The sequence below is a fragment of the Mobula hypostoma genome, chromosome 2, assembly GCF_963921235.1.
Source record: "Mobula hypostoma chromosome 2, sMobHyp1.1, whole genome shotgun sequence".
NCBI lineage: Eukaryota > Metazoa > Chordata > Chondrichthyes > Myliobatiformes > Myliobatidae > Mobula > Mobula hypostoma.
The window spans coordinates 155,808,805-155,832,884 of NC_086098.1; the positions used below are offsets into that span (position 1 = coordinate 155,808,805).

Consider the following 24,080-nt stretch of genomic DNA (forward strand, 5'->3'; position numbering starts at 1 on the left):
CCCGGCCCTTGGTCCTGTTCCCAAGGAGGTGTCCCGGCTCTGTGTTCCATGTTCCTGTGTTCAAGTCCAAGGTTCCGTGTTTCCCGTGCTCACATCCAAGGCTCCGAGGTTCCTGCGTTCCAAATCCAAGGCTCCGAGGTTCCTGATGTAGCGCTCAGCTATATTGGCTCGTATTTATCTAGGGGAAACCCGTCTGCTGCCCACCTTGTCTCCTGGTTATGTTGGTTGCTGTACAACTGCCACGTGATTCAGCTTCAAACATCAATCATCGGCCAGCAAACAATGTACGTTTTACCAATTACACTTTATAGATATTGCTAAGTCTATGAGATTAATAGTAGTTCAATGCAAAAAAAAAGCAATGGAAAAGGGGCCAGACTTATCAAAGTTCAATTTCCTCGTGCACACGTTGGAGCTCGGGGACCTCTTCGGGACCACTCTGACCCCTTCGACTCGCAGCTCGGGACCACCTGGAGTGATCAACTTGAGCTTTCCCGCACGTCCGTCGTCCTCGCGGTCTCTCCTCCAACTCCCCGCCAAAAGCCCCTGGTTCCCAGTCATATGAGACAGCATATCACCCCAAGAAAGAATAACATGGACACCCATTGGCTCATAGTACATCTGCTATCTGTTATAACCCAAGCAAAGTGCTAGCTAGAGACTTTCTTAGCATTTAACATAACATTGAAGCCATTTTATTTCACATACGCATCAACATAGAAGATTAACATAACAAAGAAACCGTTTTAATTTTAATATAACAAAGAAGAAACCCCTTACACTGAGTTCCAAGTCCAATGCTCAGAGATTCCTGTCTCCCAAGACCAAGTCAAGGCTTCGTGTTCTCGTCCTGTCCATGTGTCTCGTCCTGTCCACGTGTCTTGCCCAGCCCAGGAGTGCCCGCCGAGCCCTGTGCTGGAGTTCCTTCGTCCTGTCCAGGAGTCCCTCGTCCTGTCCGGTAGCTACGTCTTGTCCTAGCCTAAACCCGGATTCCGGTTCCAAGTCAAGACCCAGGTTCCTAGTCCTAACGAAAACCCAGGTTCTGGTCCTTGTCCAGGCTCTAGTTCCGGAGTCCCGTGTCCCTAGTCAAGGCTCCTTGTTCCTAGTTCCTTGTCCGGGTTCCGTGTTTCTTGTCCATGTCCTAGCCCAGGTCCTGCATCCTAGTCTCGCCCAGGGCCTGTGTCAATGACCAGCGTCCATTCTCCCCCACTTCCCTTGCATTCCTGACACACCGAGTCCTGTTCCTAGTACTTCAATGTCTGTGTCTTGCATTTGGGTCCGCCACCAATGCCCCCCTTATGACAGAAACTTTTACCTGAAACATTTGTAGACCAAACGTTGCGTTTCAAAATCTCAGAGATACATTTAATGTCAGAAACATGTATACAGTATTCATCCTGAAATGCTTTTTCTTCGCAACCATCCATGAAAACCGAGGGCTTCCCCAAAGAATGAACGATAATTAACTGATAGCACCCCAAATTCCACCCCCCGGCTCCCCTCCTTCCCGCATGTAAGCGGCAGCAAGCATCGATCCACCCCCACCTCCACCGGCAAAAAAAAGCATCGGCACCCGACACCGAGCACTCAAGCGTGAGCAGAGCAACAGCAAAGACACAGACTTGCAGTACCCCAAAGACTACGCGTTCACCCGGCATACGACATACCGCAGGCTCTCGCTCTCTGGGAGAGAGAGATGTCTCCGTTTTCACAGCAAGCGGGGAGACATAACAAACAACCCGCTGGATTACGGTATTGAAAGTCCGTAACGATCCGTTTTTTTCTGATCTCTGTGCCCATACATCTGGGCACACAGCCGTAGATATTTCCACTGCCAGACGACACACTGATCCCCTGCCGTGACACCGGCCTTCGATCCGCCCTTCTCCAGAGCCCCGACACGCTAGGCCTCCAAAGCCGAGCCGGACACTTAGGCCGAGCCTTTGGGGTGCCGAACAGCAACGCCCGGTTATGAAACTCCGAGAGCGGGTCGCATTCCCGCAAAGAACAGCAGTCAGCGTGTAATGCCGGGTCAGAGACTTCAAAAGAACCCTGAAAGGGAAAAATAAAAATTCTAAAGATGGAGAGCTGTTTCCGAAGATGCAAGCAAAGCAGTATTGGAAAACATTGTAACACTATAGTGAAACAACTGACTGTTTTCTAGGTATTTACTCAAGTGTGCTTTTACTACATATCAAGTGTTTATTCAGTATTCATTATGCTTTTATTGCACATCAAGTGTTTACTCCGGTATTTATTATGCCTTTACTACGCATTACGTGTTTGTTATTGAGTACGTAGGGGATTTCTACGGTATATTACTATGTAACCATTGATTTATTAGCTGGAATGAAACCTGTGTACTATTAACCCCATGAGAAAGAAGAATGTAACCAAATAGAAAGATAAGGGTGGTTGATATATTAGCTAGAGTGAAACATACAGCAGTACACTAACGCAGTTAAGCCAGAAGGGGGCTATAAAGAACGCTGTGTAAAAAAGATCGGCGGGCATTCAGCGACTAGCTCACTGACTATCTCAGCTTTGATTTGCAAATTAAAGTTTAAAAACTTCTTGAAGAATCTTCTGCTTCTCCTGGTCATTTGTAAAATGGCGACAAAACTGACGTAGTCGGTGGGATCGGGAAGAGACCCGTGGAAGAAGGAAACGGCAGATTGAGGGCGCTTCCCGGTCCCCGGGGGATTTCCACAGAGCTAACAGAATTAAGGGTGCACCCAAACAAAGGTAAGCGCGTTTTAACGACAATTTGGACTAAGAATTCTATCGGTTTTTGGGGAGATCTCGGGGAATCAGAAGTGTGAAACCACTGCCGAAGAGTCTCTCCCATCCAAAGAATCTGGCAGAATTGAGGGTTAAAAGGAGGCTCGGAGGATTGAGCAAGAGCACTGCAGTGGGGGGTGAGTATGAATAAGGTAACGAGAAGTTAAGTAAGAGAAATTCCACGTAGTGTTGGTAAGTCCCTGTGGATACCGCTTCGTACGAGACGAAGGTCTGAACGGGCAGAAAAAGAAAGAAAAGAAGGGAAAACTCTCGTGAATACCGGCTTAAGAAAAGTAAGTGTCTGAATAGAGGAGGTACAAAAAGAAAGTTCTGCCGATACCGCCCGAGAAAGGGGTCTGCACGGGCAGAACAGAACAGAAGATAAGGATAGCTTAAGTAGGTAATTTAGACGCGGGTGAGAAGAAACCATAAGGCTAGATAGAGAACGAGGTTACAGAAAATAGCATTACCAAGGTGTGAGACGCCAAGAATACCTTAAAAAGGGGAAGAACAACATGACAGGGGAAGGAACGGCAGTAGAAATACTGAGCAAAATATTCCCGGTGTGTTAAGGTAAGATCGCGGAAATTTCAGAAAAATTGGAAAAAAGAACCACAAATCTGCACACGAAATGGCCGAAAGAAGGAACATTTGATGTAAGTTTATGTGAGGAAATGGAGGCGCTGATTAAAAATCACAAACCAAGAGATAAATCCAAGAAAGGAGAGTAAAAAAGAAAACAGGAGACAGAAGTGTTAAAACTCTTTAGGATGGAGGGAGAAAGATTGAGAAAGAAAGGAAGAATATCAGTAGTAAGTAAAGAAGACACTGAGAAACAAGAAGAGCAGTCTTGTAAACCACAGGAGAAACAGAATAAGGAGCCGACTCTATACCCAGACCTGAGAAATGTAGAAACCACTGCACCCCGCCCCCGCCCCCCCCCCCAATTACGAGAAGGAGACTCATAAACAATGCCCTGTATTATCAGGAAAACTAGAACTCAGGGGAGAGTTTAAAGTCTGGGATACCGAGGAGGAAAGAAGAAAATCTGAGGAGGAGAGGGAGGCACTGTGGAAGGAGATGCAGGAAGACAAGAAAAAAGTAGAACGAGAAAGTGAGATAATAACAGAATGTATTAAAGAGTTGTGGGAATGGAGACTGAGGAAAAATCCGGAGGAATTCCTGTTACAGGAACGCGACACAACAGGCTGGAAGAGAAGATGACTTATCAGAAGAGCAAGAGTCAAGTAATGAATATGAGGGAACAAGAGAGTGTAGACGGGGGATAGAAGAGGATAGCCTTGAAGAGGAAAAAGAGAGAGTGGAAAGGGAGCTAAGAGAAGCGGAGAAAGAGTGTAGGATATTACAGCGGGAATTGGGTTTCCCACTGGGTTTCCAACAAAAGTTTGAGGAATTCACGAGGACCCGAGCAAATGCTAGCCCGAATCAGAAAGGGAGGACTCCAAGAAGATGTCAAGAGAAAATAGGAAAACAAGGGAGAGAGGAAACCCCGGAGAGATTTGTGTGGCAGCCAGTAAGAACAAGGTCAGAAGGAGATGAGGAGTCGGTTGAGGAGGAAAATCAGAATACGGGGAGAGAAGGAAAAAGTGATGCCGTTGTTAGTAAAAAGATCGGGACAAATACAGTATGCTCCTTGGGGCTCCCAGGACCTGGAAGGGCTGAGAAACACCGTGCCTAGCTTACATGAAGGAGCAGGGAGGTGGATTAGAGCATTTGAAGAAGAAACCACGGGACGGTTATTGGCTATGGGAGATTTGAAGGCACTGCTGATAAGGTTGATGGGAACCTCCAAATTAAAAGAGCTGATGGAAACGGCTGGACTATTAAATGCGTTCATCGGGAACAGCTTTGACCAAGTGAGGCAGAAGATATGGAAGGCCCTCAGGAAGTTTTACCCACCCAAAGTGGACCCCAAAGTCTGAAAGGGGATCCGCTGGGGGACATTGAGAATCCAGCAGCCTATGTAGAGAATCAGTTAAAAAGGTGGAGACTGGAGACTGAGCAAGAAGTGGAAGGCAACTCGTTTATGAGCATACTGTTCAGAACCATCGTTTTGGACACAATGCCTCCGCAAGTTAAATCTAAACTGGAGGAAGTGGTCGGACTGACGTCAATGAACTCACATGAATTTAGAGACCACGTACTCCATGCGGTTGAGAAATATCGGAAAGACAAACGGAAGCTGATTGAGCAGCAGGAAGAGGTGCAAAGAAAGCTAATGCAAATGCAGCTTAAGAACTCAAAAAGAAGGAAAAAGAGAAGGGAAAAAAGATGCTGCTAGTAGCACCCGATTTGAGTGCAACCGTTGAAATGAATGAAACACCACTGTATGGAGGAACCGGTCGCGCTGTCAGACAGGGGCCAGAAAACCCCATGCCAATAATAAACGTCTTTGGAGGAGCATTCCCACGAATGCCCTATCAGGAACAGAGTAAACTTAAACAGCAGCCCAGACAGGACTGGAAATCCCAAGCAGGGGGACAGAGAGGTTATGGACAAAGAGGGCCAGTGAGGAGACAAGGGGAGAGAGAGATAGAGAGACTGAGCTGGGGCTGTAACCAGCCAGGACACATGAGAAGAGACTGTCACTCAGGTCATTATCCGTTACTTACCAGCAGGGACCGATGAGAAGGGAACCGCAGATTAGACAAGGACCAGCCCCCACAGGCTCAGGTGGACCCGTGAACCCTTATGCAAGATGCTAGGGGTGCCCAGAGAACCCAGGTGGGAAGGGACATTACCCAGTGATAACAAGGGAGGCGGAAGAGGAACCCATTGTTCAGGTTATGTTAGAAGGCCAATGACACCCATGATGATAGAGACTGGAACCACGTATACCTGTGTACAGCCGCAGTATGCCCTTCGCCTTCCCAGTCAGGAAAATTTATTAACACTGTAGGGTTCTCGGGGAAAACACAGTTAACAACAATGCACAGCTCCAGTACGGTTGGGGATGGGCAGTAAAAGAATAGTTCTGCCAGTACTAGTGTCCAAAGGAACCCCGATTAATATGCTAGGCAGAGATGCCCTATTAAAACTAGAATTAAAATTAGAATGCACTAGAAATGGGTTGAGTGTGGAAAGAGCGAATACTCAGTTAGTAGTGCGGGAAATCAAGAAAGCTAATGTTTCCTGGATAGGAGACATAGAAGATCAGATCTGGGAAACCTGGGAAAAATGGAAAACGAGCGTGCAGGCTATATTTCCCAAGGCGGTAGCGCCCAAGTCTGAGTTACATTGCACAGTAATTTTTGACGAGACTCAGAGTGAGAAGTTAGAGGAGAGATGGCACGAGGGGACATGTACCCGGTAGCACCTAAGAGGAGAGGCTATAATAATTGGAAAGCAAGGGGCAGCCCTACAAGTCAGGTGAAACACCTTCTTGGAGAAATGGTATAGAATACCGGAGGCTGTGCCCCACATAACGTTGCTGGTGAATGAAGGATACCAGTCTAAAGACCTAGAACCCTTAGTAAAACGTGCTGGAACCGTAACGGTTTGGAGGAAAATCATGCCGGAGGTATGGGCATCGGGAGACAACAACTACATTAAAATAATGGTAGATATTGATATGACAGGAACTATAAAGGAGGTCGAAGTAATTCCTCAGCTGCACATGTCACTATTGGAAAAGGGGAAAGATCAGGAAAAAGATAACAGGCTGAATAGGTTACCATCTATTCTGTGGTCGCAATATGACACGGACGTAGGGAGAAGAAAAACAGCCAGTCCGGTAGAAATAAAACTGGAAAAGGAAGCAGTTCCACCTTGGAGACCACAATACCCTCTAAGACCAGAAGCAGAGGAGGGAATAGCACCCACGATACAGGGGTTATTCGAAGCAAGCGTACTTAAGAGGGTAGATAGTCCATGTAATACCCCGCTGCTGCCCGTCTTCAAAGCGGACAAATCCAAATGGAGACTGGTACATGACTTACGAGCGGTAAATGAGGTAGTGGAGGAATGGCTAGCGGTAGTCCCCAACCCGCACACGCTTTTGACTAACGTTCCGCCGGAATCAAGTTATTTTTCAGTGATTGATTTGTGCTCAGCTTTCTTCAGCATTCTTCTGGCCGATCAGTGTCAGTATCTACTTGCATTTACATGCAGAGGAAACCAGTATACCTATACAAGAATGCCGCAAGGATTTAAGCACCCACCGCGCATTTTTAATCGAGTATTAAAGGCAGACCTACAGGGAGTACCGTTGGAAAGTACATTGATACTTTATGTGGATGATTTGTTAATCTGCTCCGAAAGTGAGGAGCAGCGTGAACAGGACACCATAACCCTTTGAGAAAGACTGGCGTAAGGAGGACATAAGGTATCCAAAAAGAAGTTGCAATTCTGTAAGCAACAGGTAGAATACCTAGGTAGGGTAATCTCCAAGGGAATGAAGGTGATAGCGCCGGATCAAATTGAGGCAATAACTAAAGCTCCTAAACCCCAGACAGTAAAGCAGATGATGAAGGTTTTAGGATTACCAGGATACAGTTCAGACTGGATTGGGGGATATACTGAAATCGCAATGCCATTAAGGGAACTAGTGAAGGAAGCAGGACATACAAGTTTGAAGAATGGCCTACAGTGGAATGAGGAGGCGGAAATAGCGTTTAATACTATTAAACAGGAATTGCAGTCAGCCCCAGCGGTAGCTTTGCCCGACTATGGGAGGGACTACCATCTGTATGTATCCAACCAGCAGGAGGGCACTGTCGCAGTGGTTCTGACACAAGAGACGGACACAGGAAAAGCAAAACAGACAATAGCACACTATAGTGCGAAATGGATGAAGTGACTCAGGGGTACCTACCCTGCTATCAGAGACTGGCAGCATTGTACTATGCCTATGAAAAGGCATCATCCATGACCATGGGCTACCCTGTGATCCTGTACACACACCACAAGGTAGCCGAATTACTGGAAAGAGGTAAATTCGTGTTGACACCAGCCAAAATAGCAGCATATCAGATGTCATTGACATTTCCAGATATAACTATACAGAGATGTACCACCAGTAACATAGCTGATTATGTCCCCTTGGGTCATGAAGGAGAACCCCATGACTGTGTAAGGGAGGCAATGGTATTTGCCAAATTAAGAGCGGATTTACGATCCGAACCACTAGAAGATGAAGATAACAAGATTTTCTTTGTAAATGGCTCCTGTTATAGGGATTATGAAGGAAATCATGCAGCTTTCTCAGTAGTGCAGCAGGATCAGACAAGGTTTAAGACTATTAGAATGGAAGCTTGCCCCCAACCGTGTTCAGCCCAGTTTGCGGAAGTCAAAGCCCTGACAACAGCGTGCGAAATGATGGAAGGTGAGAAAGTAGACATTCATACTGATTCGGCATATGCACATGGAGTGTGTCATTTGCCTGGGGCAGTGTGGAAACAGAGAGGCTTTAAGAAGGGTAATGAAGATCCCATACAGCACTGTCAGCAAAATTTAGATTTAATAACAGCGATGATGAAACCCAAAGCGCTTACTATAGTGAAGTGTCAGGCACATAAAAAAGGAAACGATGTAATAACCAAGGGAAATCAAGCTGCAGACGAAGCAGGCCGGAAAGCATCTGGATGTACGTTGGCCATCATTGCGCCCCAGGTAAGCTTGGACCCGGAACCTATGGTAGAGGACCGGATTGAAATACAAGGTAAGGCAACTTTGGCAGAGCAGACAATGTGGAGACGAAGGGGGGCCAAGCAGAACCCAGACGGTCTGTGGAGCACGGAGGACGGTTTATTGGTAGCACCCACCCCGTGTTGACTATCCTGATTTCAAAAGCGCATGGGGTGGATCATTGTGCAAGGGGGGACGTGATAAGGAAAATAAAAAAGGACGGGTTTTGACCGCCTTATCTACAGGCTTCAGTAGACCATGTTTTGTCGCAGTGCGAGGTATGTGCACAGAATAATGTTTGGAAAGGAATTACAACCGCAATAGGTCATATACCCCTGCCCGAAGGGCCATTTAAACATTTAGTCATTGACTACGTAGACATGATAACGACAGTAAGAGGGAAAAGATACATGTTAGTAGTAATTGACAGATTCAGTAGATGGGTAGAAGCGGCACCCTCGAAAGATCAAGGGGCAGGAACAGTAGTAAAATTCCTGACAAACGAGGTGATCCCAAGATTCGGAATACCTACAGAAGTCAGCTCAGACAATAGTTAAGCGTACATCCAAAAGCTGGTCAAATTAGTACTGCAAGCAGTAAGAATAAAGCACAGGTTTGGATGCGTGTATCACCCTCAGTCGCAGGGCATGGTGGAAGGAATTAACGGGACGCTAAAAACCAAACTGAATAAAATTTGTGCGGGTACTAAACTCAACTGGATCGACGCGCGGCCGCTAGCGTTAATGAGTTACGGCATGCAAACTAATCGAGTGACGTGTCTAACCGGAAGGCCCATGCCAGTGCCCCAGTGGAGAGGACCATACAAAGGGCCTAACTTGGAACAATTGGAAGTAGAAGTAAAACAATACATGCAGCAACTAACCATGATACATAAGTCTATCTATGCACAGGAAAAACGGAAAGAACCGGAGATCGTGCAAAGGGAAGGACCAATCAAGCCAGGAGATCAGGTCTCTGTGCGAGCTTTTCGAAGAAAGTCGAACGAACCAAGAAGGGAAGGGCCATTTACGGTAACCAAGGCGCCACCCACCGCAGTTCAAGTAGAGGGACGCTCCACCTGGTACCATCTCAATCTCTGCAACAGAGCAGTCCCGCAGGTACAGCCAGGTGTGGAGCCCGAGGTAAGTGGTAAAGAGGAACGGATAGCAGGGGACAGTCAAGAGGAACAAGAAGCTGTCACTGCACCACAGGAGTTTGATCGGACGATAAGGGAAGTTTTTGGTTTTGAGAACAGGTCTGACGACCCTAAGGATGGTGTTGTGGATAGTAGTACTCCTTCAGATAGTGAGGATAACTTGGGAGCGACCAGTCTTGCCCCTTGGGATGAAACACCCACAAACCCCTATACGGACTTGGAAACCACTAATTTGGCAGATATGGCATGGGAATGTTAGAACTCCGCAAACCTTAAAAGAAAGGAGTAAGCGGAGCGCAACAGTTACCTCTTTGCAGTGGCAACAGACACGTACTAGCCAGTGGTACCAATGGGCACAATACACAGCAGGAATGATGGAGAGACAGAATTGTTATCTGTGCTCCAGGGCGAAGCCCGTACAACACGTAGCCCCCAAGCCTTATAACTCCTCCACCTGCACTCAATGGCGAAAGGAGCGGAGGGGGCAGTGTGCGCAGCAGTGTCCAAGTGTAGTCAAGACTTGCAACATGGGAATCTGTAGCGGGACGGATCCTTGTTATCAGAAATGTATTGACAACACCCCTTATTTCCCTTATTGGTGTATGCTATCCCAAGCCTCCTCGCAATTCGATCGAAACGTGCTTGCCCCTAAATGTAATTATAGCAGACCTTGGGCCATCAGTAAAAGAAGTCAGACCCCCACAGTGGGAAAATTGATAGTGCAGGATCATTTGAATTATGAATGCTTTACACGGATAGGTGCTTTTTCGGTTGGCCATTTTAGGGGTAACTGCGTCTGGACTTGGGGTGTAACCCCAGGCCGAAGATACATAGTAGGTACCCCTCCACCCGAAGGTGCGTTGGATGTCCAGAACATCCCATTAACAGACACTTGGTGGCTGTGCGGAATGGAGGAAGGCCTGAGATCGACGCTTCCTCTTAGTTGGGCAGGTACATGTACACGGGTTATGCTGATTCAAGAAGTTGTAGTATCCCCTGAAGTATAATTTGACATCCGGAGCAGCAGACACTGCGGTGGAAGAGGCGAAAATATGAACCTGACCCAACGATCCGAATCGACAGTACAGGACAGCCGAGAGGTATACCTAACGAGTTTATGGTAAGAAACGAGATTTCTGCTAGCTGGGAAGCAATTATACCTGTAATAGGGGCTAGCAAAAACGTTGAGTGGATAAATTATATATATTATAATCAACAGAGATTCATTAACTACACCAACGATGCGCTGGAGGCACTAGGACAACAGTTGGATGCAACTAGTAGAATGGCGTGGCAGAATAGACAGGTGTTAGACTGGCTGTTGGCAGAAAAAGAAGGAGTTTGTGTAATGTTTGGAGAACAGTGCTGTACTTTTATACCAAATAACACTAGTCCGGAGGGATCATTTACTAGAGCAATGAACAAATTGAAAAGTCTGAGAAGAGAAGTTAGACAGAATGCAGGGCTCGGACATCAGCTATTTGGCTGGTTAGATAGTAAACTAGGGGGATGGGGAGCATGGCTAACCAAGTTAGCGATAACTGTAGGTATTGTATTGGTAAGCTGTGCGATTGTTTTGTGCTGTTTTCTTCCGTGTCTCCAGTCCCTTATAGTGCGGGCCACAATAGGACGTTTTCCAATGCTCCTGAAAATTGCTGAATCAAGACCAGTGGAAAGAGAAGTACCGATGATGTACTCTTACAGCTTACACGACATGCAACATGTACAGGAGGGAAATGATAATGTAGGAATAGACTGTAAAGGCTCCAGAGTCTTTTTTCCTGTCTCAGACACAAAGAGACAGGTTTTTGGCTCAGTGGCCTAGGAAGGTAGGGAGAGAACACCGAGTTCTAAGCACAAAAAATTATAGTTTGACCCAGATTTGGGAGTAAATACTGGAGTTTATTTGAGCTTTTGTGCGTGGACTCGTAGTTTCCTCTCTCTGTGTTAGACCCTGTGGATCTCAAGGGTGAATTATATTGGAAAACATTGTAACACTATAGTGAAACCACTGACTGTTTTCTAGGTATTTACTCAAGTGTGCTTCTACTACATATCAAGTGTTTACTCGAGTACTTATTATGCTGTTATTGCCCATCAAGTCTTTACTTAGGTGTTTACTGTGCCTTTACTACGCATTAAGCGTTTGTTATTGAGTACGTAGGGGATTCCTACGGTATTTTACTACGTAACCATTGATTTATTAGCTAGAATGAAACCTGTGTACTATTGACCCCATGAGAAAGAACAATGTAACCAAGTAGAAAGATAAGGGTGGTTTATTTATTAGCTAGAGTGAAACATACAACAGTACGCTAACGCAGTTAAGCCAAAAGGGGGCTATAAAGAACGCTGTGTAAAAAGATGGGCGGGCATTTAGCGACTAGCTCACTGACTGTCTCAGCTTTGATTTGCAAATTAAAGTTTAAAAACTTCTTGAAGAATCTTCTGCGTCTCCTGGTCATTTGTAAAATCACGACAGGAGCCGCCGTTTAGCCTCATCATCACTCTGCTCCATCTCCGAAGTTAAGCAGTAACTAGTATTTCCCAGTTTAGCACAATTTGTCTAACAAATTATGCTCCATCTAACCCTTTGGCATTTAAGAAGTCCCAATTAATGTTGCGGATACCAAAGTCACCCACTACAATTAAGCTGTCGCTTTTGCATCTTTCCATGTTCCGCTTGCTTATTTGCTCCATGATCTCTCCTCAGCTGTGTAATACCTAGACTATGCCGTATACTGATTGTACCTTTTCTATGCTTCATTGCTACCCATAGAGATTCACAGGATGAGTCTTCAATGATGTCATAGCTGCAGCGTCCATCGTTTTCTAAAAGTTCGCCCTGTCACTTCCGTAGTATATAAGCAGCAGAACGCCTATAGCCAAACGGACATTGACAGCGGGTACATAACAACTTCGCAGATTGCAGTTTAATATTCAAGACACGGTGTCTCGGAAATACATTACCGTCTGTCTAAAATTGCTTCGGTTAAATCTTAGTATATCCGGCACGATATCAGTAACAGCAAGAAAGGGGTTCCAGTTGCTCGAGGCGGCTTTGCACGAACCTTTCTTTCTCCGATGCAGCCGCCCTGTCAATGAATTGTGATGAGTTTAGCCGGAGACTCAGTGAGAATGTGAGAGAGTGAGGTGAGAGTGACAAGGGGAGAGAGAAAGAGAGAGAGAGAGAGAGAGAGAGAGAGAGAGAGAGTGCGTGTGTGTGTGTGTGTGTGTGTGTGTGTGTGTGTGTGTGAGAGAGAGAGAGAGAGCGCTCTATATTGTATAGCTTCCATATTCTTTATTCCAATAGGTACATTTATTGGCCCCTTACATTCCTCCCGACTATGTGTTTAGGGGAGGGGAGAGAACGTCGCCTCAGACCATGAGAGGCCTGCGTCGGGCATTTTCATGCCTTACAAGGCGCAGATTAGAAGTCTGTGTGGGGCGCCACTCCTCGCACAGACTAGAGCAATATGTGATTAAGTACCTTGCTCTAGAGCACAAGCACGTTGCCACAGCTGAGGTTAGCTGACCTTGAGATAACTAGACGAACGCCTTAACCACTTGGCCACTTGCCCAACACAACTGTGTTTAACTTATCTCTTACTTCCTGTATTTCCCTCTATTTCCCACCAGTTTTCAGGGTGTAAAACTTTTCATGTCCCTCCTTTTCCTTTTAGTCCAAGTTTCAAACATCGCTCATCATCCAGGGTTTTGTTACCTTGCCACCTTTGTCTTTGATCCTTAAAGATATCCTTGATTTCTGACCTTTATATAGCTTGCACATGTCCAAACAAGCAAAAAACTTCAGATTTGACATGTGATTAAGCAAATGGCATTCAGAACTGGACTTTACGTAAGTGAGTCCACCGCCACGAAGCCAGTCATCACTGCGGCCGGTTCAAGAGTCCGTTAGTTGCAGGCCACAGCCGCACAGTTCAGTGCAGAGACGAGTAAACCTCGCGGAGAACCCTAGCGTTTTCAAACCGGGCCGACGCTTAAATTGCCCAAAACTTGTGTTGTTCATTGATCACGGACCCCGGTCCTGCCGCGTCGATACCCTTTCGAGCCCGTGCCCCGCCGTCTCCTCTCTGCCTCGCCTCGGATCTGCCGCTTCGAATTGGTTCCAAGTCCGCTCCAGCAATGGCTAGACAATGGCTCTCGGGATCGGGATCTGTTTCCTCCATTGAGCCGGAACACAGCACACCGCCACCGTCCTGCACCTTCGAGTCTTTAAGTCACACCTCAAAAATGCCAGGTCGTTTCAAAGGCTGAACTCCGAAAGGAAAACTACAGGCAATTGACTTCAGTGATCGTTTTCAAGAAAAAGAAAAAGAAAAGAAAAAATAAAGTACTTAATCCAGTTTGCTGCCATCGCTGTGTTTCGCCAGCGCCATCTTAAACCGGAAACGAGTCAATAGCCCAATTACTATAGGGCTGGGGTCATATATAAACCTAACTGGGTAAGGATGGCAGAGTTCATCCACTAACGTGCAATAATGAGCCATATAAGCTTCGTGACAATGCGGTGAATATAAGAGTATCATCATTCAGATGTGTTCTTTACTTTTAAATCGCCAATGAAAAGTTTTTCTTTTACCATGAATAGCAGTATTTACCGTCCAGTGGAGTTGATTAAGTGACTGTGTTGGTGTGAGTGTGCGGCTGGATGCAAAGCAAAGTATGAAACTCTTTGGGAGAGAATATAACCTGTCCTTGGAACAGTATTGAGATATCCCAAAAAATGGCGACTTCCTCACACTAAATTTAGAGATATGCATTTCTGGCAAGTACATCGGTAAATAAAGACATATGATTGAAATCTGGAAAGAAATAAAATTAACGTGTTCTTTCAAGTCAGTTTAGGGTGTCAAGTCAAGTAGAGACAGTTTACCCTGTGGAGGTTACAAATCTATTCCACCAACTACAAGGCATATGTCGAGTATAATAGAATGCCCTCCTCAATCCTTTAGTTAAAGTAACACTCAAAAACCACGGTGCTGTCAGCGAAAAAAGCCCTCTCCTTCAGTGGTAAGCTTTAATATTGTTAAATATTATACAAGACAAGCTTTTTCACTGTATCTAGGTACATGTGATAATAATAAACCAATACGAATCGCTAAAGAATAATGGCTGCAAAGTGTATAATCTATAAAATTCATTGCAGTTAACCGATAATCACAACGCACCCGCCAAACTGGCGATTTTTACTAACAAGAAAGACAATTGTTTCAAGTACGTGGGAACGCCAACACCAGCGCAAACAACTGTAATCCATCCTAATTTGGGAAAAAAGCTGTTTTCCCTCTTTCATTTTCACTACGTCCAGCGATGGCTTTTCCTCGTCAATAATATTGAGGGAGTTCGGTCAACAGAAGAACCACAGCGCTGTAGGAGATCGGTTCACAACTGTCCCTTCAAGGCGAGTTAAAAACGGCCAATAACCGCCGGTTTTGTCAGCAACACCCAAATCAGCGAAACAAGCGGGACATGAGTGCAAGGGTCAACACAAATTAATGCTAGTGATAATCTGACTTCTTTAAGTGTAATTCCAGGAATTGAATTCAGTGACACGTTAGAACAAAGCATATTTTCTTAAGGCTCTGTTTGTCTGCTTGGACGTAACTCGCCACAATCATGCTCAATAGCCGGAAAATGAGAGCGTTTTACTAGAGTCAGGAGCCGATGGCGTTAGAAATTGTCTTTAATCCCCAGAACTAAATTTTGACATAAATCGATCAAAGACGTAGAGTTCCTGGAGCAGACTAGAAAAAAATGTGTGGTATAATCTCCTCAAAGCATTACATGAACCATTACAGTCCCACACTCGTCTGCGAGAGGCGGAGGGTTGGACATGAGGCTAGCAACCACAACCTGTAAAAACCCTGAGCCACGGAAACGCCAGAAGAAGCCCTAAAGACCACATCCCTCGGCAGGAATGATCTTCGCCTAAAAGACGTATGAAGTCGTGTGGTGAAAGCGGAATCCACAGGGCCAATCATCTTTCGGCCCAGGACTGAGGCCTCTGCCGAGCTACTCTCAGCGGCCTGTGCTGTTGTGGGGTTGATGTGTTGAAGAAGAAGAGGAATGGATTTCTGTCTTAAGGGTCTGAAAATCATTGTTTCGTGTGCAGGTTGAAATTCCTGTATGAACACTTTCTTTCATGTAAAACTAATCTAACCCCTTTGCCAACGCATTCCCATTATGAAAGAAAAATATCGAAGACTCTTTCAACGCCCGTTTTGCTCTTCCGCCAATGAAACCGGCACATGTTCGCCTCTACTGGAGTCCAACAATCTACTCTATTGCTGTCTCTTTGGCAAACTGGGATTACTATTTGGAGGCCTTATGCCACTTATCTCTCCTATGCCATGGAAAGTTTGGCAATGGAAAATCTTCACTGTAAATGCAATTACCTGCGAGCTTTGTAACCGTACCGCTCGCCACTCCCAATAACTCTCGGGCTATTCCGGTCTAGTGTTAAGTACAATGATATCATTTGAACCTGGAGTTCCACGCCGGTCTGAAAAGTGCGAGAGGAAATGAATGTTTGTGCCACCATATGATTTAAAGTTAAAGCGTTTAAACATCGCCGCATTCGTCATTCCTACAGGCAGACTGGTCTTGGTGAAGATGGGGATCGGTGGTGGAGGAGTGTATTCTTACATATAGCAGCTAGAAATTTTGAATTGAATTGAATTGACTTAATTTCTTACATCATTCATATATATGAGGAATGAAGATCTTTACATTACGTCTCCGTCTAAATGTGCAATGTGCAATTCATAGTAATATGTAATCAACAGTATGCATAACAGGACAGTCAACATGACATAGAAATACAATTGCATCATCATGAATTAATCAGTCTGATTGGCCTGTTGGCTAAGCTGTCCCTGAGTCTTTTGGCCCTGGCTTTTATGGTGTCATACCGGTTCCCGGATCGTAGCAGCTGGAACATTTTGTGTTAGGGGTGACTCGGGTCCCCAATAATACTTCCAGCCATTTATACACACCTGCCCTTGTAAGTGTCCTGAATAGTGAGAAGCTCACAGATGTGCCGGGCTGCCCGCACCACTGTCTGCAGAGTCCTGCAATTGAAGGAAGTACATCTCCCATACCAGGCAGTGATGCAGCCAGTCAGGATGCTCTCAATTGTGCCCCTGTAGAAAATTCTTAGGATTTGGGGGCCCGTAGTATGATATTGTGGCCATCATTGAGACGTGGCTGAAGGATGCATGTCTCTGGGCGCTGAACGTCCAAGGATACATGGTGTATCGGAAGGATAGGAAGGTAGGCAGAGGGGGATGCGTGGCTTTATTGGTAAGAAATGATATTAAATCATTAGAAAGAGGTGATATAGGATCAGAAGGTGCAGAATCTTTATGGGTTGAGCTAAGAAATCGCAGGGGTAAAAGGACCCTGATGGCAGTTATTTATAGGCCTCCAAACAGCAGCAGGGACGTGGACTACAAATTATAAACAGGAAATAGAAAACGATTGTCAGAAGGGCAGTGTTATGATAATTATCGGGGATTTTAACATGCGAGTGGATTGAGAAAATCAGGTCGGCACTGGATCTCAAGTGAGAGAACTTGTAGAATGTCTGCGAGATGGCTTTTCAGAACAGCTTGTTGTTGAGCCCACTAGGGGATCGGCTGTACTGGATTGGGTATTGTGTAATGAACCGGAGGTGATTAGAGAGATTGAGGTGAAGGAACCCTTAGGGGCCAGTGATCATAAAATGATTGAGTTCACTGTGAAATTTAAAAAGGAGAAGCCGAAATCTGATGTGTCGGTATTTCAGTGGAGTAAAGGAAATTACAGTGGCATGAGAGGGGAACTGGCCAGAGTTGACTGGAAAGGGACACTGGCGGGAAAGACGGCAGAGCAGCAGTGGCTGGAGTTTATGCGAGAAGTGAGGAAGATGCAAGACAGGTATATTCCAAAAAAGAAGAAATTTTCGAATGGGAAAAGGATGCAACTGTGGTTGACAAGAGAAGTCAAAGCCAAAGTTAAAGCAAAGGAGAGGGCATACAAGGAAGTAAAAATTACTGGGAAGACAGGCGATTGGGAAGTTTTTAAAACCTTACAAAAGGAAACTAAGAAGGTCATTAAGAGGGAAAAGATTAACTATGAAAGGAAGTTAGCAAATAATATCAAAGAGGATACTAAAAGCTTTTTCAAGTATATAAAGAGTAAAAGACGGATGAGAGTAGATATAGGACCGATAGAAAATGATGCTGGAGAAATTGTAATGGGAGATAAGGAGATGGCAGAGGAACTGAACGAGTATTTTGCATCAGTCTTCACTGAGGAAGACATCAGCAGTATACCGAACACTGAAGGGTGGCAGGGAAGAGAAGTGTGCGCAGTTACAATTACGACAGAGAAAGTACTCAGGAAGCTGAATAGTCTAAAGGTAGATAAATCTCCCGGACCAGATGGAATGCACCTGCGTGTTCTGAAGGAAGTAGTTGTGGAGATTGCGGAGGCATTAGCAATGGTCTTTCAAAAGTCGATAGATTCTGGCATGGTTCCGGACGACTGGAAGATTGCAAATGTCACTCCGCTATTTAAGAAGGGGGCAAGGAAGCAAAAAGGAAGTTACAGACCTGTTGGCTTGACATCAGTGGTTGGGAAGTTGTTGGAGTCGATTGTCAAGGATGAAGTTATAGAGTACCTGGAGGCATATGACAAGATAGGCAGAACTCAGCATGGATTCCTTAAAGGAAAATCCTGCCTGACAAACCTATTACAATTTTTTGAGGAAATTACCAGCCGGCTAGACACGGGAAATGCAGTGGATGTTGTATATTTGGATTTTCAGAAGGTCTTTGACAAGGTGCCACACATGAGGCTACTTAACAAGATAGGAGCCCATGGAACTACGGGAAAGTTACGTACATGGATAGAGCGTTGGCTGATTGGCAGGAAACAGAGAGTGGGAATAAAGGGATCCTATTCTAGTTGGCTGCCGGTTACCAGTGGTGTTCCACAGGGATCTGTGTTGGGGCCGCTCCTTTTTACATTGTACATCAACGATTTGGATTATGGAATAGATGGCTTTGTGGCTAAGTTTGCTGACGATACGAAGATAGGTGTAGGGGCTGGTGGTGCTGAGGAAACGGAGAGTCTGCAGAGAGACTTGGATAGATGGGAAGAATGGGCAAAGAAGTGGCAAATGAAGTACAATGTTGGAAAGTGCATGGTTATGCACTTTGGCAGAAGTAATAAACGGGCAGACTATTATTTAAATGGGGAAAGAATTCAAAGTTCTGAGATGCAACGGGACTTGGCGGTCCTCGTACAGGATACCCTTAAGGTTAACCTCCAGGTTGAGTCGGTAGTGAAGAAGACGAATGCAATGTTGGCATTCATTTCTAGAGGAATAGAGTATAGGAGCAGGGATGTGATGTTGAGCCTCTATAAGGCGCTGGTGAGACCTCACTTGGAGTACTGTGGACAGGTTTGGTCTCCTTATTTAAGAAAGGATGTGCTGACGTTGGAGAGGGTACAGAGAAGATTCACTAGAATGATTCCGGGAATGAGAGGGTTAACATATGAGGAACGTTTGTCCGCTCTTAGACTGTATTCCTTGGAGTTTAGAAGAATGAGGGGAGACCTCAGAAACATTGTGAATGTTGAAACGCAGGGACAGAGAGGATATGGCAAAGTTATTTCCCATGATGGGGGAGTCTAGTACGAGAGAGCGTGATTTAAGGATTGAAGGGCGCCCATTCAGTTCAGAACAGAAATGCAAAGAAATTTTTTTTAGTCAGAGGGTGGTGAATGTATGGAATTTGTTGCCAGTGGAGGCCAGACATTGGGTGTATTTAAGGTAGAGATTGATAGGTATCTGCGTAGCCAGGGCATCAAAGGTTATGGTGTGAAGGCGGGGCAGTGGGACTAAATGGGAGAATGGATCAGCTCATGATAAAATGGCGGAGCAGACTCGATGGGCCGAATGGCCGACTTCTGCTCCTTTGTCTTATGGTCTTATGGTCTTATACCAAATGAAAAGATACTTGGAGAACTCAACTGTCTAGATACTTTGTCTCTGCTCCATGTGGCGGTTCAGGACTACTTCCTCACTATAAGTGCATGGCTCTGCCTAATTCACCTACTTTGACCGCTACTGCCGTAAACCCAGTACGGTAAGCCTTTTTCTTAATTTAAAAGAACCCCACCTTCGGTAGATATCTGCATCTGAGGATTTCTGAAAGTAGCTGATAAACATCAATCCACAGACTCAAGGTCACTTCGAAATTACCGGCTTTCAGCCTTTCTTGCCAGTTACACACCCTGAGTGGAAAGTGTGGAGTTTCGGGCTATGTAGTGTGCAATGATTTCGTCAGTGGTTGGAGTTGCGTCACGCAAAAATGTCTTGGCGAATTGGTACCTTCGTTGGAGCTCTGATATGTGAATATTACCTGCCAGATTTGCTATAGTATAAGGTGACTATAGTACAAAATTACTTGGGTGACCATAGAATCTGGTTCTTAGTTGGACTGAGTGATCCGGTAAAACAATAAAAGAGTGAAGGTCTTTCTCCTACTTGAAATAATCTTTTTTATGTTAAGTGGAAGATTTGCAGAACGTGTCAGAGAAAAAAATCACTCATTAAAGGAGATATCCGTTTCAGAATCAGGTTTAAAATTATAGGCGTATGTCGTGAAATTTGTTGTTTTACGGAGGCAGTTCATTGAAATACATTTAAAAACTGTAAGTTACAGTACGATGTGAGTACGTGTAAATTGTATTGTATTCTCGAATCTTCACCGTACCCAGCATTAAAGACATCTGTACTGCGAAAATAGTACTGAATTGGAAATATTTAGTCTCTTTGAAACCTAAGGTTACGCCTAGAAAGCTATCGTTAATTTAAGGTACGTGCAGCGTAATTTCCACAAAGAAAAGAGAGACGAGATGATCATTTTTTTTTTCAAATTTCCGGTCAGTTTGTCCCCCATCAGAAAACAAACGAAATGACGTTGCGTTTGAGTTAAGTTTGCTGACTTTATTGAACCACTACAAGAAGTGCTGCCGGTGCAATAGTCGGGCCCTGGCAGTAGTTGTGTTATTTAATGCACCGAAACAAATTTCAATTAATCTGGAGTCTTCAATCAACACTGGCTTTCTGTCAATATAACACAGTTTACAGTAAACAACTCGTAAAAGCTGAAGCTTCCCCTGCAAAGGAATTTTTGTTTTTGAAAAATAACATTCCAAAGAATAAAAGAAACAAATTGCTAAAGTAATTTTCTTAGCTCAGCTGGCAAGTTTATGACATCAAGTACAGCGGGATCTTGCGATATTTGCCCGTAGAGGGTTTGTTTGGGTCTCGTGTTTTACCACACAGGAGTAAAGCTCGTGTGAGTTCCAGTCTGAGGCTTTCAATGTCAGGTAACTGCTCACGCTGAACGTGTTGTCCGTCTCCTGTTGCAGTCGGCTGTTCTCAACGCCGTTCCTTCTCGCGCTGCCGTCCACAGCCCACTCAACATCCACAGCTCCCGGATTAAACCCGCTCACTAAACACACAAGGGTGGCGCTGCCCTTTACCCTGATTTCGTCCGCTGAAGGGGGCAAGACCGACACGACTGGGGGCCGAGGATCTGGTTTAAAAAAAACAGTGGCGGTTATGAAAAAGCCATAGAACCGTTCTTGCATCGCACTGACACATTCAATGTAATTAAACAAAACGTTTTTATCTCTACACCTTCCCAAATAAGAAATCCATCCCGACTGTTTAGGCAGCACAATAATTTTCATTAAGGATGTTGGAATAAATCTAACAATACGACAGGAATTACTTCTTTTAGTTCATTTTCACGGTTAATAAACAGGAAATATCGACATGATTTGTGAAGTGCATAATTGTGCAAAGTTAATTATTGTCTATTTACATAGCTGTCTCACATAGAAGAACCAATTACTCCTCGGGAACCCTAAAGTTCGAGAAGTACGATGCTAAATAGTTAAGTAGAAATATAAAATTGTGAAATTTGAACTGTACTGATTCAATATCCCAAATTTTAAACCTTCTGTAATTCAGTTTAATATTCGAAAGCTATCAGTTCTGTTCTCCCTGTCGTGCTTTATTTTGAAAACGTGTTGCAGCTAAAAGTAGATTTTTCAAATTAGTAATGTGATGCGTTAGAATCTTTTCATAACTGAATGAAGCAATCAAATTGTTAATGTTAAGCTTTAATATTGAACAAAATGATCTTTAACAGTTTATGATGAAGAAGATACCCCGTAATGCAAAGAAACGAGGAAAATGCAGATACTGAATTTCTGAAATAAAATCTAAAAATGGTGGGTTACCCAAAAGTTTTTTATACTTTTATACTATATGAAGAGAAAAACGAACGAAATATTATAGGCCATTTCTGAAGTATTGTGGACAGAACACGTGGCCTAATTTCGCTCTCTGGATATCCTATATAGTAATTGTGAGAACGCGGGTGCTCAGGAATACGAACAGCCTCTATGTTTCCGTTCTTTCCTGTATTCGATTCTTCTCGGTGCCACAAACTCCTGTTGGGTTTCTTTCTATGTTACTTCCGAAGTAGACAGCTTTCATTGCAACTGAGATTTTGAATTTTACGACCACGGGAACAAATACTCCGCGTAGCGTCTGGGAACACACATAAAAGTTGCTGGTGAACGCAGCAGGCCAGGCAGCATCTCTAGGAAGAGGTGCAGTCGACGTCTCGGCCTGAAACGTCGACTGCACCTCTTCCTAGAGATGCTGCCTGACCTGCTGCGTTCACCAGCAACTTTTATGTGTGTTGCTTGAATTTCCAGCATCTGCAGAATTCCTGTTGTTTGCGTAGCGGCTGGGATTGGATTGTACCAGTCACAGCCTAACCAGCATAAGTATTTATTGATATCAATTTATGTAGATATACAGCGCAGAAAAGGCACTTCCTCTTCCGCACCGCCCGCAAACCCTTGAGAATCCCCGATTACTTCTAATTATTTAACAAGAGACGGCAATAAGATTGCAATTGGTATAAAAGGTATAAAATGGTATATGTTCGATGTTTCTGGGCAAATAGAAGAACGCACAAAATAAACTCGGCTCAACATAAGCCATGCAAATCGTGAGGGTACCTATTAAGACTGTCAGGGATCCATTTTTAGAACCGCTGTGAACACTGCATCGCGGTAACACAGTACCAACTGACAAACAAAACGATCATTCATTGTCAGCTGCAAACGCTCTGGGTGCTACTTTTCTTTTATATTTTGAAATTGAGAGCTATTTCATGAAAGGTTGGAGGAAACTATTAACTTTCATTTCCAATTGTTCTGTTCAACCGTTCGAACGGGAGGGGGAAACGTGCGCAGGCAGTGAGGGGTTGTGGGCGGGTGAGGGTGGTGATGTTGACGATGTGGTTAACGTTAGAACAGGAGAGCAAGATTCGATAAAGACAAACTCATTATGGTTGCATATTCTCGGCAGATTTAAAGTTAGATTATGCAATTAATTTAGAACGTTAACAATAACTCACACAGTGCCTTAGAAAGAAGAAATTTTACTTACTGCCCACTGCCACCCTTGTTCCTTTTCCAAATATTAAGGCGTTTTTCCACATGGCGCAGTAATAGTCCGCTGCGTCCTCCGATTGAACGTTGGATATTGTAAAATATCCCGTATTGCCCGACTGAGAACCGGAGAACCTTTCTGAAACTCCCGGACCTCGTCCAGGGCTTCCCTTGCTGGACCAATAATAGACTAAAAGTCGGGGAGTCTTTCCGGGAATCTGCTGATACCAGGACACACCGTCATAATTCCCTAAACTGGCCCCGGACATGGTACAGCTTAATTGTAAGTTCTGCCCCGGACTGATCGACTTCGATAGCGGCTGAGTTACTGTAACTTCTGCGCGTAAATCTGAAAAAAATGCGACATATTTATAACAATAGTTTATAATGAAAAACGTGAGGGAAACGTTCCGGTGAATCGTCCTTGAGAAGAAATCTAATATCGCGGAAAATAAAATACTTACAATTCGCAAGATAAAGGAGCGCACTGACAACACGGATCCAGTAAGACATTGTAAATGACCGAATTAAGTCGGGCAGGGCAACAATTTCTGGATGAAGTGGTTTGTAAACTTGTTGCCAACGCGCTTATGAAGTATGTTGCAAAGTGTCACCTCATTAATGCAAATTATGGCGTTCCTTTGGCCAATCAGAAGTTGTCAGCTTCTCCGTGTGTCCCCATTCAAGCCAGAAATAGTTTTAAGTTCGGTATTTCTGATCATTTCGATGTATTTTTAAATATTACAAGCAAACATTACATGAAAGAACGGTCGTTTAATTTTGGATTCTGTACGCTTATTTGCACGGTACTCAATACCAGATAAGTTTTCCACGAGTTTATTCAGGACTCTTCAACTGGGATAAAACAAAACAGAATTTCTTAATCGGATTATTGTGATCAGAGACGTTCTACGAGGCAGCGCTGCATATTATGTATATA

At 44.5% G+C, this 24,080-nt stretch overlaps 1 protein-coding gene across 1 annotated transcript in view; it reads right to left on the reverse strand.

Moving 5' to 3' along the window:
* LOC134357592 (uncharacterized) overlaps window positions 1-23,710 on the reverse strand; it is an 83,919-nt gene extending 60,209 nt beyond the window's left edge. The window contains exons 1-4 of the mRNA XM_063069217.1: window positions 23,605-23,710; window positions 23,139-23,489; window positions 20,882-21,201; window positions 1,803-2,052 (exon numbers count right to left, since the gene is read on the reverse strand). Coding sequence (XP_062925287.1) covers window positions 1,803-2,052; window positions 20,882-21,201; window positions 23,139-23,489; window positions 23,605-23,653 — 970 coding nt within the window. The 5' untranslated portion in view covers window positions 23,654-23,710. The remainder of the gene's footprint in view (window positions 1-1,802; window positions 2,053-20,881; window positions 21,202-23,138; window positions 23,490-23,604) is intronic.
* Between the last annotated feature and the right edge of the window lie 370 nt (window positions 23,711-24,080).